Source organism: Bactrocera tryoni, chromosome 4 (genome assembly GCF_016617805.1).
Source record: "Bactrocera tryoni isolate S06 chromosome 4, CSIRO_BtryS06_freeze2, whole genome shotgun sequence".
Classification (NCBI taxonomy): domain Eukaryota; kingdom Metazoa; phylum Arthropoda; class Insecta; order Diptera; family Tephritidae; genus Bactrocera; species Bactrocera tryoni.
In genome coordinates, this window is record NC_052502.1 from 42,460,696 (window position 1) to 42,479,909 (window position 19,214).

At 37.9% G+C, this 19,214-nt stretch overlaps 1 protein-coding gene across 2 annotated transcripts in view; it reads left to right on the forward strand.

Annotated features, from left to right (window-relative positions):
• Positions 1–19,214, forward strand: part of LOC120774135 (otoferlin-like) — a 129,042-nt gene that overhangs the window by 44,467 nt on the left and 65,361 nt on the right. For both annotated transcript variants that reach the window (XM_040103520.1, XM_040103521.1), the window contains 2 exons: positions 5,307–5,365; positions 10,879–11,095. In XM_040103520.1, coding sequence (XP_039959454.1) covers positions 5,307–5,365; positions 10,879–11,095 — 276 coding nt within the window. The remainder of the gene's footprint in view (positions 1–5,306; positions 5,366–10,878; positions 11,096–19,214) is intronic.

Below are 19,214 nucleotides of genomic sequence, written 5' to 3' on the forward strand. Positions count from 1 at the left end.
GCTGTTGTACTGTGTTATAAGAGAATAGAGCCAAGTCCTCTTAAATTAGTTTAAGCTGCAGTTCTGCTATGTAATAATATTTAATTCCATAAATCTATTTTGTGTTCAGTGATCTTATTTCAGATATTTGTGCACCAATTTTCAACAAACTCCTTTCTGGAATCTGTTATCGTAAGGTAAATTCTCCCGGGGAAATTTTTCAGACATTGTTTTATTACACTGTCGAACCTGCACCTTCTCGTATGTTATTTAGTATATCTCTGTCACTAGTATATAACTGTTTACAGGTCGGGGGGAACTCTCAATAGAATCTCTGCTATAGAATGAGTACGTTTCTCTTTACTACATATGCACAAAATAATAATCGAGGTTAAGACGAGTTTGATAACTTCACTTTTTGGGTTTCAGTTTACTTAGCCTGATATCTACATACATATATCACTGGTATGTTACTGTAATATACAACTTCACAAGGGTTTCAACCACTTGCACTCGATCTCTCAAAAATTTCTTCTCTACTAAACTTCAAGCATTTACAAGTAATACTACTTGAATTAGTGTCGAAAAAACCTCCACCACAGCGGACACATCTGAATGCAAATAAATGGCAATATATTGGAAAGCCTCCATCAAATGATGTCCAATACTGTATTTTGTACTTCACTTACATCGAATCCTTGTAATACCCTATCCAAATAATTAATATAATGCACACAGAGAGCTCCACCAATTTATGAAGACTTTAATTGAGTTGTCAAATTTAAGCCAGTGCTTTACTTGACATACAACGGGCTTTGAAATTGTTAAATGACATTCAAACTGCAGTCAACCCCCTTCGCACATAGACGCGCATGTTGAGTTGAAATTTGCGAGATTTACGCCCACTCCCAACTAACTAGTCTCGTTTACCCACCAGCACGCCCCACACAAAAGTTAAAAGCGCGCCATTTTCTATGCTGCCTTTGGCAACTCACTGCAGCTCTTCATGCATTTGGCATTGCGAATGAGGGGAACTGCAGCTGTCGTTTGCTGCACTAGAGAATCACTGGCGCCCGTCGGCTCCAACACACACACACACAAAATATATCAACTCTACCGAAGGAGTATACGTAGCAGGACTATATGCATATGACAACCTAAATGTGGACGAATACATAGGGACATATAGCAAATATATTTACATCAAGCCTCAAATAAAGAAAACAAGAACTGAAATTTTTCTGCGCTTCTGTGGAGAGAATTTTAAATATGCTTTGGCATACCATGAACATTTCGTATGAGGGTGTGTCGTTTTCACAATCTAATATTCTATGCTTTTGCTCAATCGTTATTCACTTCTTTCAACAGTTTATTGAAATAGGATGGACATAAAAGGAAATGACAATCTGGTACCAATTTGTACTCCTCTCTAATCATCTAAAAAAACGGAGCGAACGAAATTATGGAGGTAAGTTAGAATCTGAAATTTTCTGAAAAAATGATTGTAAAATATAAAATAATTCGTATTTGGACAAATCCTCTTGAGGACAAACTCTTGTCGTTTTACCTTTTCACTGTTTAGCGCAAATTGGAGACTCCAAGTTTTTCCAACGGAGTTGAGGTCTTCCTCTTCATCTACTTCCCCCGACAGGTACTGCGTTGAACTCTCTGGAAAGTTTTCATCCATACGGACGACATGACCTAGCTGAACTATCACAATGTCGTCGTATAACTTATACAGCTCATCATTCCATCAGATGCGATATTCGCCGTTGCCAATGCTCAAAGGACCATAAATCTTCTCTCGACAACTCGTAAAGTCGACTCATCATATGTTGTCATCGTCTGCACCATACATATATCAGAACGGCAATAATAAGTGACTTATATCGTTTGATCTTTGTTCGTGGAGAGAGGACTTTACTTCTCAATTGTCTACTCAGTCCGAAGTAGCACCTGTTAACAAGAGTCATTCTGCGTGGATTTCGAGGTTGACATAGTTGTCGATGTTAATACTGATTTCAAGATAGACGAAATTATCTACAACTACATAGTTATGTCTGTCAAAAATGACGTGGCAGCTTAGTCGCGAGTGAGACGACTATTTGTTGTACCTCGAAATATTTTCTCCAGGAGTAAATTGAAGAAGACGCACGATAGGTAGTCGCCTTGTCTGAAACTTCGTTTAGTATCGAACGGCTCGGAGAGGTCCTTCCCGATTCTGACTGAGCTTTTGGTGTTGCTCAACGTCAGCTTACACAGCCGTATTAGTTTTGCGGGGATACCAAATTCAGACATCGCGGCATAAAGGCAGCTCCTTTTCGTGCTGTCGAAAGCAGCTTTGAAACAGACGAAGAGGTGGTGTGTGTCGATTTTCTTTCTTTTCACGCGTCTTTTCCAAGATTTGGCGCATGGTGAATATCTGATCAGTTGTTGATTCTCCAGGCCTAAAGCCCACTGAAAAGATCCAATCAGTTTGTTGACGGTGGGCTTTAATCTTTCACGCAATACGCTCTATACAACCGTATATGCGTTGATGAGGAGGCTTATCCCACGCGCAGATTGTGGGGTCTTCCTTTTAGTGGATTGGGCAGAACACACTTAAACTCCAATCGTCGGGCATGTTTTCGTCCAACCATATTCGGGGCGAAAATCAACGATTTACTTTGATGCGGATTGTGGCTTGGCGTTCATCCACCGGGGTACTCGGCAACGGAGTCTCTCTCCCTCCACGAATCTCACACCGAATTAGCGTTCCTTTATATGGCCACTGTAGTAAATGCCACGAGGACCTACTCATCACAGTCCACGTTCCGTTCAACGCATTTCTTGGATGGCGGTGATATCGACCTTTACTTTTCCTTAATACGTTTACAGTAGTCGTCATCTAAGAGGGGACTCTCATCCGAGGCTGTTTTCTTCTATCCAATCCCGGCGCACAACCCGGAGGAGAGTAAATAGCAATGGTTTGGATCCATTATGACCATTTCTTAGCTGTACTGAAAAGTTCGCATGGCCATAAATTTTGTTGTATACCTTTAAGAAATTTCATATTTCACCTAGGAATGGTGCTAAGCCAATACTTCAAAATTCAAACTTAGCTCTTTGGTCAAATGCTGCCCTAATGTACAAACTATGTCCTATGTAAACAGCGCCGTTGGCTTTTTCTGGTTGTATGTATTTCAGTTGCGGACATTTTTCCGTTTTTTATATTTACAACTTTTCTGTTCGTTTTCGATGCTGGCGCTGCGCTGTGGGAAGTTTAAGATACATACGTATGTACGTGAATTACGTAAAATTGAATGTAAACAAGTGTGGTGCGGCTACTGTTTGTATAATGAAACTCTTAACTTGTATGCAGCGCAACGTCAATGGAGATAGTTTTAATAAAATTTCGCAATCTGTTGAAGATTCTAAATGGTGAGAGGGTGAAAATTGGCTCAATTTACCACACATAATAAACTGTTTGGTGAAGATAAACGTAATGGATATGATGAGCGATTTAACGATTTGTTTTGCCGGCGCGTTGAAGATACGATGTTGGCTGATGGAATAATAGAAAGAATGGTCGAAGGAACTTCGCAAAAGACAAATTAAAAGAAAGTTTCTATATTATAAACAACTAGGAGAACTTTTTAAAACTGTGGTGAATCTTTATGAAGATCGATTTCATCCATTGTTGGTACTTAGACACTTAATTTCAGTTAGTTATTTTGCACCTGTTACTGAAATCAAATAATTTTAAAGTGATATCGAAGTGAAATGCCTTACACTGAAGACTGAATTCACATATTTAAATGTATTTTGAAAACGAACAACGTTTAACGTGTGGTTTTCTCTCCACCTACAAACCCACAAGGCAGTTTTCCTTTCAAAGAGTCTGCTTTAACTTTTGCTACAGACCACCAAACCACTGTAGTATTTTTCAAGCATAAATGATTGCAGTGTCTTACTAGTAAATGCACGGCTTTGAAGTACTCATTCATTGATTTGAGTGTTCATTCATTCCGAAAGCAGAGGGGCTATGCTGCCCTTGAGCTCGCTGGCAGTGCACTCAAGGGCTATATGATTTCACTACAACAGCGTCAAGTTTCTTCGTAATAATCATTTCAGTGTCTGGTCATAGCGGAGTCTCTGGAAACTGCAAAGCTGATAAGCTGAGAAAGGCCACCCTTACCTCAATGTCTTCCGGCGGGGACGGTGCTACGCTCGGCTCTTGAATTTCCATTAAAGCTGTGGACGGTGAGGTCAGTAAGCGTTGTTTAGCAGCCAGCACCTAAACAGCAGCGAGATCTTTCCAGTTCACAGAGGAATCTAAAAGGAACTTTGAATTTCTTACGTTTTCACAATGACAGGTGTACTAATAGGACTTAGATGGTGAAGCTAAGGATTTTGAAGGTTGCAAATTATGAAAACTATATAGGAAGGTGAGGTGCATACATCGAGATACTTTTGTCCAAATTTTACTAAAAAAGCCACTACGAACCAGGCAATTTGGCTAGATTGTTGATATTGCCGCTTCAACAAATTTGTGACAATCCCAAGCCACTGTGTCTATATGCGACGGTCTGTTGATCACAACAAGCTGGTATTTCTAGCTGCCCAAGTGGGCTTATTAATGGCCTTAAAAATGTATGATATGTTAAATTTACGAAAAATATGACTTAAAGCATCCCACGTTTATCACACAGTAATACAAATTTTTCTCTTTCAATATTACTGTCTTTTATATAAAGATCCATCTTTAACTGTTTAACTTGAACTGCTTAACAAACGTGTTTTTTAAGTTTTCAAATCATTTAACTCCACGTGGATGTCTGTAAAGTTTTTGAATAAATTTATTTTTCGAATGAATACAAATAATAATAAATAAATTGCTAGTTTATGCTTTTGGCTACACTTAGCATAGTTCTAGGGATATTTTTTTGTAGTGCTTCTCAAACTGTTGGCTGTTTTGTCACAGTACCTCTCAAGTATATGTATTTGCATTTCAGTGCAAGGTAAAAATATAAATATACAGGTGAAGCTAATAAAGCGTTATAAAAAATTAACTTGGAGACACCCTGGTGTTCCATCAGTAATTATTAATAATTAAAGTTAAATACTGAATGAAAATATTTTAACACCATTTTAGCTATTTTTAAGGTAAAGTATGGCAGGCATTTCAATGAAAACATCGGATAACATACATATATCCATATTTGTACTGCTCAAAGCCAGAAATATACAAAGGAACTCTAGAAACAATATTTTGACTTACAGACAAAAATACATATTTACATCTCATAAATTCTTCTAACACCAAAATACTTTTATTTTTATTGCAGGTGTTGCTCATATTACATCGGAGCTGAGTGCAGACTCGAACATTATAGATGTCAATCAGGTGAGTAAACATTTTTTTTTATAATTCGTGCAGAAACTTACAGTTTTTTAAACACAGTTTTCGGTTTCATAACGTACACATTCCAACAAATAATACAATTTAATGCTCATTCTCTCTAATTTTTTTTCTAAGTGCAGGCACGTTTCATGTGTCAAGCAATCAGTTTTACGGTATATCAGCGAAATAAACACTTACATGAAAATTCAACAGCTTAACTTTCCTAAATAAAAAACTTAATCTTGTTATGTAACAATATTTGTATTACTGTAAATCAATCTTATGTGCGTTTCAGCAGCAAGCGATATATTCTTATATAACCTTCTGCCAATATTTATGATTTATGTCCTTTTGGCCTGCACATAACCACAAACCACAAGCTGAAATTTCTAGTTTCTTCTGCAACAACCAGATGCCTCTCCAGTTGAGTAGCTGAAAAACCGCATTGAAGGCCGAAAAAATTGCACGAAGCCGGAAAAAATAAACAACATTATGACGAATTTGGCACGTCAGCTTTATTTCTTTTGCTGTGGTATCTTTCCTCTTCCTTTGGAAATGGAGAGTGCGGAAATAGCGAGAATTCTTTGATAATGGATATCTGGCATATTGAAATACATACATTACTTGCGAAGGACATTGAAGGTAATGAACCGAATTACCAGCAGCGTAAAAAATGCATGTGTTTTCTATGAGGGACGTCATTAGAATTGTATCCATATGTTTTGTGGTTAGACCTAAGCTTCAAAACACTTATGCATAAATGGGTTTTTTTTGGAAACAAATTTCGTGGGTTAATTTAGTGTTCATAAAGTCAAAATGCAGCTGGCATTAAAAAAAAATATATTGTTGTCTGAGCTCTGTTTGATCTCGAGTTGTCTGAGCTCAGTTTGTTTCTCGGAGTAATCCCTTCCATCTGTATAACATGACCTAGCCAACGCAGGCACTATCTTTTGATTTACTGAACTATTATCGCCTTATATCTCGCAAAGAGCCATTAATCTTCCGCAAAACCTTTCTATTGAACACTCTTAAGACCGACTAATTAGATAATGAGGGACTTACAGAGTTTGGTCTTTGTCGAAAGAGGACTTTACTTTTCAATTGTCTACTCGGTCCGAAGTAGTACCAACAGGTACAGACAAGAGTTATTCTGCATTGGATTTTAAGGCTGATATTGTTGTGATTGTTGAGGTCAATGATATCAATATCATCGACGTACGCCAGACGTAGCAGTTGTACACTCTTATAGAAGATCATACCTCCTCTAATTAGCTCTACAGCTCGAATAATCTAGAAGTAAATTGAAGAAAACACACCATAGAGAGTCTTCTTTTCAGAAAACTCGTTTGGTTTTGAACGGCTCGGAGAGGTCCTTCCAGTGATTAGGTCCAATTATGTAGTGGACTTTAGTCTTTCACACACTACACCCGATAAGACCTTATATGCGATATAAAGGAGGCTTAGCCCACGGTAATAGCACATTTATGTATGTTCCAATCGTCGGGCATGCTTTTATCCAACCATATCTTGCAAAGAAGCTGATAGCTCGGCCGGTAGTCCATTGGCCCCAGTAGCTTTGGTGTTCTTCCGCCGGATAATTGCTATTCGAACCTCATAATAGTTGAGAAATGGAATATATATTCCATCGTGATCAACGCAACAGTGCAGGGAAGGCTGTCCGCATCTTTGGTCATATCGTCCATCTCTTCCGTCGGAGAGGGGGCGCAAATCAGTGTTATGTTGAAAAATTTTGCTCTGATGCGGATTGTGTCGTTGATGTCATCCTTTACTTTTATGAATATCGGACATGTGTATATCCTTAAATCAGAGTCCTTATTACGTCAAAATTAAAAATGGGGTATTTCCTACTAGACTGTTTTGATCTTTTCATTGGAGGTGGTTACTACATGGCGATTCCAAACCCAGCGCAAAGGCTCGCCAAGCGAGTACAGGGTCCGGCACTCAAAGTGCTCAACTTCAGACTGTTCGCGCAGCTGTCACACTGGTATCAGGTGTTTATAAATTTGCTGAATGACAGTTCGGAGTATTGTTCACAAGTGTACCAAAGCGTTTTGCCAAAAGTGAACGCAAAAAAAGTGATCAGCGATGGAATTCAAACGTAATAGTGTGATTGCTTTATATTTACCTGGAAAATCACAGCCAGCAATTGTTCGTGAGCTCAAACACCTTAATGTGAATAAAGTTTTTGTTTATCGCACCATCACTCGTTACAATGATACTGGTAGCCTCGCAAAACGCCATGGAGGTGGTCATCAAAAGACTGCAACGGCACGTGAAATGTTTCGGAAAGTGAAGAAGCGACTTGAGCGAAATCCCCGACGAAGTGCCAATCAAATGGCTAAAGAACTGAAAATATCCGACCGCAGCATCCGACGCATATTGAAAAATAAGCTTAAGGTCAAGCCTTACAAGTTCCAAAAGGCCCATGATCTCACACCGAAGCAGCAACAAGTAAGACTTGAGAGAGCGAAGCAGTTGCTTCGCTTGGCCGAAAGCGGTCAAATTCCGAACATTGTGTTTTCTGACGAAAAAATTGTTCCAATTGAGCAATTCGTAAACTCTCAAAACAATAGGATTTACTTGACCGACCGTTCATACGAGAATCTAAGTCATCGGTTGGCCACCAAGAGGCAGCACCCGCCACAAATAATGGTTCGGGCCGCTGTCACCGCAGATGGGCGCTCTCCAATTGTTTTCATCGAGCCTAATGTCAAAGTAAATGCGACATATTATCGGGAAAGTGTTCTGAATGCTGCTGTGAAGCCGTGGGCAAACAAACATTTCGGTCGCAAACTATGGACGTTTCAAAAAGACTCAGCACCGTCTCACAAAGCGCGAGTGAACCAAGAATGGCTAAAAACAACGTTCCGAACTTCATTACGACCACACAATGGCTTTCGAATTCACAAGATGCGAATCCAATGGATTATTCTCTGTGGTCCATTTTGGAGAGCAAGATCCGAAGTAAAAAATACACCAGTCTCGAGATGCTGAAGAAAGCCATTGTCCGTGAGTGGGCCAAAATACCGGCAAGTCATATTCGGGCAGCTTGCGACTCGTTTTTTGGCCGTCTCAAGGCCATAGTTAAGGCAAAAGGTGGTCATATCGAGCAAAAGTGAATTGGTCCTGTATTAATGATTATTTTCACACATTTTGTACTTTAAAATAAATAAAAATAATTTTCCAAATCGAAGTTATGGGTTTTTTAATTGGTTACTTCGAGTGCCGGACCCTGTAATCTCCCAATCAACGTACTCATAGTTCAATTTGAGCTTTTTCCACGAAGCTCAGTTTCGGCACAATTACCAGCTTCTCGAAGAGTATTACTTTATTTATTTTTTAATGCCGCAAATAGATAATAATTCCATAGATAATGTAAAAATAGATAAATGTAAATATCGATTACTTTTAAATTCTGTACATATTATCGTTAAAATCATGAAATAAATAAAAAGCTAATTCTCAGTTGTTCACTGTAAGCTAGATTTGCAAAGTTCGAAATTGGATTATCTGCTAACGGTTATGAACAATTGCCTGCAGTTAATATTCATAAAACGTTTTCTAGTGTTTTGCGAATATACCTAATTTTCCCTAAAATACACATTTTTTTGAATTCAGCAAATAAGTGTAAGCCCCGATTAAATCGACTTAAATAAACATTGTTTTGGTATTAAATTGTAGGCGCTGCACTATTTTGAGACTATACTTGTATAAACATATTATGCCGAACACTAATTTCCCATTGAACATTACAACAAAAATTAATCATTTCCAATTCCTTGTAAAATTTAAACTCAAAATTTCAAACGAAAATGTTTAAAAGTAATTAATTTACACCGCAACATATCTTTAAAATCCAACATGAAAAGAAATCATAAGCTTTCCAGCACGCTTCAACCTGCGCACACCTGTCCTCCTCTTGATTTTCATAATAACCTTGAAAACACGTAAAATATGAGAGCTTGCCATTGAATCTCTTGTATGAATATGTAGTGAATGAAGGCCGAATTTCATTTCCGGTTTTCATCAATGCTCCACTCCATGTTAAGGCTGTAAGATGTGTGGGAAAGGTACAAAAATAGCTCGCACACATGCCTGCAGACATCTTCATTCACATTACTTGAAATCAAAGCAAATAAAGGTAATTTAATAAAGCTTCAATAGCTACTACTGAATTGTTGTTTGTGACAGAAATTGTGCATTTCATTGGAAAGAAAATCAAATTGACTCCATTCAGCACACATACGTTACAAATGTGGGTATATGTACATATGTATATGTATGTTATGTGGCAGAACAGTGTACATTGTGTACACTACATTGAAAAAAAAAAAATTGGCTTGGTTTTCATATTAAAAGCCAACTCACTCTTTGTCAAGCATAGGTATAGTATGACGGAAACTAAAAAATGTGTATCTTAAAAAAATCCCAACAAGATTTGGGGACCTTCGAATTGTCGTTGAGAACGATATACCGATGAGAGTGATATTCCCACTTTTCGACGTCATTTTAGCCGTACATATAGTACATATGTTTGACGCTAAAATGAGCCTCAGTATCGGGGTTTGCTTTCCAGTGAATGAGTTCTCAGGACAGGAAGGCACATCTCTAGGAAACGGTAGGTGCCTACGTAATTCTTAGAAAACTTCATGCGATTCTGCTATCGCTTTTATTTATTTGTGACAAAAGGAATCGGTTGATTGTGAACTCTCTCTTTCAATGGAACTTTCTTATACCCACATATTCTTGAAGAATATCGCCCACATATTTCTTTACTTTTAAGGTGTCAGCAATTTCAATCAACCTCATTTTATGGTCATCGTAAAGTATTTTGTAGAGGTTTTTTATGTTTACATCCGTAATAGCCAAGTCTAAGTCGTCGCTGTCTACTCAGGCTGGGATCTTTTGGTGTCGGCATTAAAAAATAGTTTATACTTACAAATCGGCATGTAAAACGCAAAACAACATACATATTTGTAACTATTTTATAACCAAAACTCAAATTTCGTTTCAATTATCTCGATTTTCCTTCATCTATAAACTTATGAAAAGTGATGTTACGTTATTATGCATTTTAGGGGACGATATATGTATATATCTTTTCGTGACATATTTTTTTCATTAAGAAAACTAATCTTAAACTTCATGTGCTGTCAAAAAGTAGAAATTGCTATGAAACCAATTATCAGCAAAGTCGATTTTTGCTTTTCAGCAAAAACAAACTCAATACCCAAAATTACCAACAAGTGCCTTTTGTATACCAATGATGTGGCTTTTGAACTAAGGAAGTCTTTATTATCAGATTTTACGAAAATAAATTGCAAGTCATAGTATTATACATATGCATTTTATTTTTTATTCGAATAATATACACAATTCTACAAAAGACTTGTTCAGGCTTGAATGCCGAATTTATTGCGATTCTCTACGGTATTTATTTTCACAATTCTTTTTCTTTGGTATTTCACCTCTACCTTTTGTCTCTTCCTTTTTAGTCGTTTATTTGGCCGCTGGCTCGACCGGCCACAGATGAAGAGCCACTCATCGTCGAGTTGCGCACACAGACCACTAAGACATTGCTACGCACCGGGCTCAGTCATGCCTCTGGCGGCTTGATGGGTGGCGGTGGGAATAGTAGCAGCGGCGGCAGCATGAGTGGCATCATCAGCAGTAGCAGCAAATGTGTTGGCCAATACATTGTGTTGATGCAAGGTAAGAGTGAACGAAACATTTTGTTTTGTTTATTTATTAAAAACGAATTAAATTAAATGCATTAATATAATTGCATGCGCACACGGGTATTGATCGAATTCACTATTATAAGTAATTAAATTGCTGTTATTACATAATCATTAATTTTGGAAAAAAGCAATAATTCTGGTGAACAAATGGTGTTGATAGTAGTTCTAGCGGCTTTGTAATATACATAGATATATGCAGAATTTGGGTGGTCATGCGAGCCATAAATATGATTTTCGGTGATAAATGGACTTAAGGGCCACTGTAGAGGGCATACAAATAAGTACAGATTCATGAATTTTTTTCGTGACATAATCATTTATTCAAAGAACTAATGAAACACTTATCAAGTTTGAAGTTTTGAAAAATTATTTTTTTATACTCTTGCAACATCTTGCTACAGAGTATAATAGTTTTGTTCACCAAACGGTTGCCTGTATCTCCTAAAACTAAACAAGATAGAATTAGGACTGTATTTAAATTAATGATCTTCTTCTTCTTTATTGGTGTAGACACCGCTTCCGTGGCTATAGCCGAGGCAGTAGCCTTGTCTGAAACCTCGCTTGGTATCGAACGGCTCGGGGAAGTTCTTCCCGATTCTGACGGAACTTTTGGTGTAACTTAAACAGCCGTTTTAGCTTTGCGGAAATACCAAGATCAGAATAGCGGCATGGAGGCAGTCGAAGGCCGTTTTAAAATCGGCGAAGAGGTGGCGAAGAGTTGGCGTGAGTGGATCTTCCTTTTACGGCTGTTTTTCGAGATTTGGCGCATGCTGAAAATCTGGTCGATTATAGATTTTCTAACGCTACGCTGATAAGGTCCAATCAGCTTGTTGACGGTGGGCTTAAATCTTTCACACAGTACGCTTGATAGAGCCTAATATGCGATGCTTAAGAGACTTATCCCACGGTAGTTGGCGCAGATTGTGGGTCTACCTGTTTGTGGATTGGGCAGAGCACACTTAAATTCCACTTTCATTCGAACATATCTTACAAAGAAGCTGTTGCATGCTCCTTATCAGTTCTTCGCCGCCGTGTGTGAATAGCTCGGCCGGCAATCCATCGGCCCCCGCTGCTTTGTTGTTCTTCAGAGGGGTACTTGCTATTCGAATTTCTTCATGGTCGGGCAATTAAAAGTCTGCTCCAAAGTCAACGAATGTGGAAACGGGTTCACCCTCTCCTTGTGTTAAACTAGGCAGAAAATCGTTGGGCTGTCTGTCGTGACTGTAGCTTCTCGACGTCGAACCTTCCTTGTGTTTGTTGACGGGCGAACTTTGCTACGCAGAGGCAAGCACGTATCTTGGCTGCTACAAGTTAGTGTTTCTAGTCAAATTTAGGGCTTCACAGCGTACGCAGGTATAAAACACTGGAGTCGTGTCTTCCGTATGCCACAACATGATCCAACTGGTTAGTGGCTTCTCGATCCGGAAAGAGTCAGGTAGCTTGATGAATTTTCCAATGCTGGAATCTAGTAATACAGATAACCATATATCGAGCCCCGGTGAAATCGATCAGCCTCAACCTATTTGGGAATGTTTCATCATGGATGTTGAATTTACCGCTACGTTGCTCCAAAAATACCATCTTTGCCCGCCCTGGCGTTAAAGTCACCAAACACGATTTTGGCATCAAGGCGACGGCAGCTCTCATAGAAGACGTCTTTGGTCCCATCGTCCTTCTCTTTCATCGGGGGGTGAGCGCAAATCAGCGATATGTTGAAGGACTTCGCTTTGATGCGGATTGTGGCTAGAAGTTCATCCACCTGGCTGAAGGCCAGGGTTCGGCGAAGGATTATCTCTCCCACAAGGACTTACATCTCTCCCTATATACTCCAAGTATGTTTTTCGGAATCTGATAACCTATGGGCAAAATTTTTTAGTCAATGTGTGAGATATTGTATCTAAATGAAGTCAGCTTGATTTTTTTCTTAAAAAATAGTAGATTCCTGGTTACCCAAGTTGCCAACATGTCCGAGTGGAGACGGCTGAGTTCTTAGTTTAAAAAAGGTTTTTTTCTTCATGGCTTCTAATAACCGTCATTCCATAAATTGGCATAGTTAGACCATTGCGGGTTCAGGGTAAACTTTGATACAACTTAAGAATTTCTCTTGAAACCTGGTTTTTTTCAAAAAAGCCTTACTATCAATATCCACAAAAACAAAAAAACCAAATAAGAAATATTTCTACTTTTTTACAATTCGATGCATTCTGAGTAGTAGAAAGGGGGAGCTTTATGCTCAAATATAACTTTGCCCAGGAGAAATAATTTTTTGGCGTACAAATTTCGTTTCAAGTAATTATATATTTATATGCTTGATGCAAAGGTGCAATTTTGATATTTTCAAAGGGGTGTAAAGCTGTAAAATAACACCTTCTAATTAGGCTACGCAAATTAAGCTACACTTGTAAACATATTTACATAACAGACGAATATATAGCACCTGCATGCACGCACACAAACGCAAGCAGCGCCACTCGGGGCCTTGATGCGGGCCATGCACTGGATTTAAGGCTACCAGCAGTTAGTGACAAGGTCAATGAAAATGCAACAGCAACAGCAAAGGCAACACCAACAGCCACAGCGAGATATGCAACAACAACTGCGGGTTTTGTTGTTGGTTATTTCTGCAAATGACTTGTTGTTCTTGTTTTGATGTTTAAAAATACCTTTGCTCTGCGTTTGAGCGCATTTATTTGCCATTGCGGCAACAAATTTGAGTACGTCCTTGTCACGCACACTTACACAATATAAGCATATATGTACGTCGTCGTACTTACTGCAACAACGTACACAGTATGTAGGTCAAGAACAAAGTGCTAGGCGAAGCAACCGGCTCCGAGTGGGCGAGCAGGTCGGGCCTGCAAGTGATTAATACATAATGATTAATGACGAGGATGATGATTATGATTGTAATGGCACTGATAATCATGAAACTTCATTGCAAATGCAGCGGGGAGCGTTTATTCGGTCAAAGAGTATGTTGAATAATTTAAAACGAAAGGCACGCGAAGTAAACATATTTATTATGGTCATATTTCGATTTTGCACCGCAAGGGTTTGCGACCTTCAATAAATTGGCTTGGGGGTACACGCACAGAATAATTAATTATAAAAGCAAATATTGCCATTTTGCAATTCTCTTTAGCTCCACATTCTCGCAGTTAGTTTTAGGCAAAGTGAGTTGATGAAAATTGTAAGAGTATCCTTGTAAAACAAACTTTTATTTGTGTAAAATTAGCAATCTTCGATTCGCTATTTCTCTGCTCGCCACCTTTTGCCCGCTTGTCAAAGACTGTAATAACAAAATAGCGATACAAGGGAGTATGCGGATAGACCATTAAAGTAGTATAATTGCATATTTTATGCTACCAAGTTTTGGTTCACAGATTTAAAAGAGTTTTACTATTATGAATGGCTGAAATGGCAAATTACTGTCAAAAACTTAAAATCAAACATTCGCTTTTTTTGATTTGAAACGCGTAGGACATGAAAAATTAAATTTTGTATACAAAATACAAGGCTGAGGCGCTGAGGGCAACTGAAGAAGAAAAGTATTTCCTCCCCAAAGAAAGAAACGCAACAAAATTTCATATATGTATGTACGTCAGAGAATATTAACGCCGCATCTCCGCAGGCAATTACCATTGCAAACGATCTGTCAAATATACTACTGTGATCAAATTGAAAGGTGATTTTTTTTTTATTTTTAAAATTTTTATTTATTCTTGCAAATCCATTTCATTTCCTTCAAAGTAATCCCTTCCCGCTGCAATACACTTATGCCAACGAATTTTCCAGTCATCTTTGACAAATCCTTCGTCGCGATGGCCATCAGAGCCTTCTTCTAATATATTCGAAATTGTGTCAAAACGGTGTCCTCGGAGTGGTCTTTTGAGTTTGCTGAATAGCCAGAAGTTGCACGAAGGTAAATCAGGCGAATACGCTGGTTTCGTTTTCTTTATAATTTTCCAGTTGACAATTTGTTTTTAAGGACCAGCAGTAGTCTGTTATCATGTGATGAAAGCATAAAAGAGTTATCTTTAATTGCTTTTAGATTCAGGTGGATTTACTCTCATTTTTTTCATTACAAATTCGTAAATTAGCGGAAAATGTATTCAAATGGTTGCGGATGGAGTCTAGCTTGATACCCATTTTTTCTCTTAGCGTCTGAAAATTTGTTAGCATTTTTTGCACATTTCCTACATAATTTGGTACTTTATAGCTATCTATTAAATATTCGAACATTCACAACTTGGATAAAATATGTATCTTTCATTAATTGCTTATTAGCTATTCCATGTTTCAACTTTTCTATGGCAAACTCCAGAAATTTTCAACAAATGTAATTAAAATAAGTAAGAAAGTGCTAAGTTCGGGTGCAACCGAACATTTTATACTCTTTCAACTTGCTAGAATCAAAGCCAGGGAAATACTTAAAAGTGTAAAACCGAAAATATAGAGGAAAGTCAGCCGGATGTTCGAAAGCCCTGATATTACTCGTATATGGGCTATGCCAAGTTTCCGCTGAAATTCATCTATTTTAGGCACACAGATGCTCTGTTATGAGTAAAACACAGCTCCCTCATTTTCATTGAGATAACTTACATATTGGCCGATATATGGGGTATAAAGTCACCCGAAGTTCGAAAATTTTTATATTAGGTATACATGTATTGGGGCTAAGGGAAGTATTGTTTCGATTCAACCCATTTTTTATATACCATTCAAAGAGAACGATTATTCCTTAATTTCAGTTAAACGTTTCAATTGATGGAACAAGTTTATGGCGATGATTGCCTATCCCGTAGCAGAGTGCACGAGTGGTTTCAACGTTTTCAAAGTGGTCGTGAAGACACAAATGACGATCTCATGTGGGCCAATCAAAATCAGTGATCACCGGAAATTCCATCGAAACTGTGCGTGATTTCATTAAAAATTAGCCAAAAACATCTCCAAAACATCCATTTATCGCATTTTGACCGAACTTTTGGGCTTACGAAAGGCGTGTGCACGGTTTGTTCCGCACAAATTGACTGATGACCAAAAATTGCTCAGAATCCAACATTCGAAGGACCAAATTATTACTTATTTATTTTTTGACCAAAAATCACATTTTAACCATTAACCACTCCCCGTATTCACCTGATATTGCACCATGCGACTTCTTTCTTTTCGGAAAAATGCATTTGCATGAAAGGAAAGCGTTATGCAGACGTAGAGGCCATTCAAAAGGCTTGCACCAGCATAGTGGTGGCCATACCTGCCAACGAGCTAAAACGGCCGTCCGACATGCTTTTGGACCGTGCATAAACTGTATGGATGCAGAAGGAGACTATTTTGAATAAAGTAAATTGATTTTGCCGAAAACCCATTTTTTTTAATTTGTTTTTTTTTTGTCATTTGTTTTTTTAAGGCCTTTTTACTTTGGAACGCACCTTGTATATCACACATTAACCGACATTTTCGATTAAATGTCAACTATAGGTACAGGGGTTAAATATTCGGTTCGAACTGATTTTATTGAATTTGAACAATTTTTGATCATAATGTGGCACACTCTAAAGACATTATTCGTGCAAAGTTTTATCCCGTTATATTAATTAATATAATTGCTTTTTGATTTGTGAACTGTAAACTTAACGAATCAAGTAGAATTGAAAATTGTTGTTGTCCGATTTCGTCCATTTTCACAATGTAATATAAGAATGTAGGAAGAATTTCACGTAATGAATTTTGTCGAAATCGGTTGGTCGGGTTCTGAGATATGCGATTTCACCAAAAAGTAGGTGGTGCCACGCCCATCGTCTAATTTTCACCACAGTTATATGAGAAGTGAGCGGGGTTATCCTCCGATTTCATCCATTTTCACACTGTTGGTAAAAGTTCTTATAAGATTTGTTTTCGTGGTTAGAGGATGGAGCCACGCCCTCTTTTACAGAATTTTTGCCAAAAAGTGTCCCTTGCTACTTATGTCTTAACTTAGTGCCTAGTTATGGCACTTTATATCGTTTCGGTTAATGGCGATTTGTGGGCGTGGCAGTAGTCAGATTACACGCATCTACTAACTCGTAATTACTTTTGTACTAAGGAACACACATACCAAGTAACATCGAGATATCTCATTTTTTCCTCAAGTTACAGCTTGCACGGTCGGACGGACAGTCAAAAGGATTTCAACTTTTCTCGTCATCCTGATCATTTATATATATTATATGTATACGAGTATAACCCTATATCTATCTCGCTTAGTTTTAGGTGATACGTACAACCGTTAGGTGAATAAAACTAAGCACTAGTTGCAAGAGTATAACAAATATCCTCCTAAGCTCAATAAAATTTCTTTAAAAAAGTTCATTATAGTCATCTACATAGATTCATATACAGACAAAACCGCTTTTAGCAATAAAATATTCAAATGTTTTTTGTTTTAAGTTATTTCGGTATAAAATTCAATATTTGAATCATGGAAACTTCTGATTCACAAACTATTTGCATAAACAAGTTTATTAATTTGATTTTTTTATATTTTTCTTGTATTACTTCTTTGAGCGTTTATTTGGATATTGGCTACTGACGAAATTTACACTCCAGCAGAACTCTCAAAAACTTATTAGAATTAAAATGGGGTGATTTGAATGATCTTATCAATTTTTTAAGTACATATTATAGTGACGAGAGCATCAACATTTTCAGTTTTGTGACGTTGTCCTGCGGACAGTAGCAATCATCAAATACACCCTGCCAAGAAAGTATCGGGAATTCTTCATTTAAATCTAATATGATAATATGGTGACAGATAATTTTTTTTTTCCTAGGCTGGTGCAACTGTCCTTAATTAGGATGCCAAAAATTAGCGCGATCTGCCAACCAGTGTATTTACAGCAGCTATTTATGTCAGCCGACCTCAGTAGTGTTTGTCGAATATTACAATGGCCGAAAATATTGATCCACGTATTTGTGTTAAATTTTGTGTTGCGAACGAATTTTCGTATGCCGATACATTGAAAATGTTGGAGAAGGCTTTTGGTGAATCTGCTCTATCAAAAACGCGCACTTACGAGTGGTACAGAGCATTCAAGGAGGTTCGGGAGACCGTCGAATATATGCCTCGTTGTGGACGGCCTTCAACGAGTTTGACCGATGATAACGTTAAACAAGTAAGGAAGGGCCAAGTTCGGGTGTCACCGAACATTTTATACTCTCGCATGATAAAGTGATAATCGAGATTTCATTATACGTCATTTACATATTTTTCAAATACCGTAATTTTGTAAAGTTTTATTCTGCTATCATCATTGATTCCTAATGTACATATACATGTATTATACAGAGAAGGCATCAGATGGAATTCAAAATAGCGTTATATTGGAAGAAGGCGTGGTTGTGAACCGATTTCACCCATATTTCGTACATGTCATCAGGGTGTTAAGAAAATATTATATACCGAATTTCATTGAAATCGGTCCAGTAGTTCCTGAGATATGGTTTTTGGTCCATAAGTGGGCGAGGCCACGCTCATTTTCAATTAAAAAAAAAAACCTGGGTGCAGCTTCCTTCTGCAATTTCTTCCGTAAAATTTAGTGTTTCTGACGTTTTTTGTTAGTCGGTAAACGCACTTTTAGTGATTTTCAACATAACCTTTGTATGGGAGGTGGGCGTGGTTATTATCCGATTTCTTCCATTTTTGAACTGTATATGGAAATACCTGAACAAAACGACTCTGTAGAGTTTGGCTGACATAGCTATAGTAGTTTCCGAGATATGTACAAAAAACTTAGTAGGGGGCGGAGCCACGCCCACTTTTCCAAAAAAATTGCGTCCAAATATGCCCCTCTCTAATGCGATCTTTTGTGCCAAATTTCACTTTAATATCTTTATTTATGGCTTAGTTATGACACTTTATAAGTTTTCGGTTTCCGCCATTTTGTGGGCGTGGCAGTGGGCCGATTTTGCCCATCTTCGAACTTAACCTTCTTATGGAGCCAAGGAATACGTGTACCAAATTTCATCATGATATCTCAATTTTTACTCAAGCTACAGCTTGCACGGACGGACGGACAGACAGACGGACGGACAGACGGACGAACGGACAG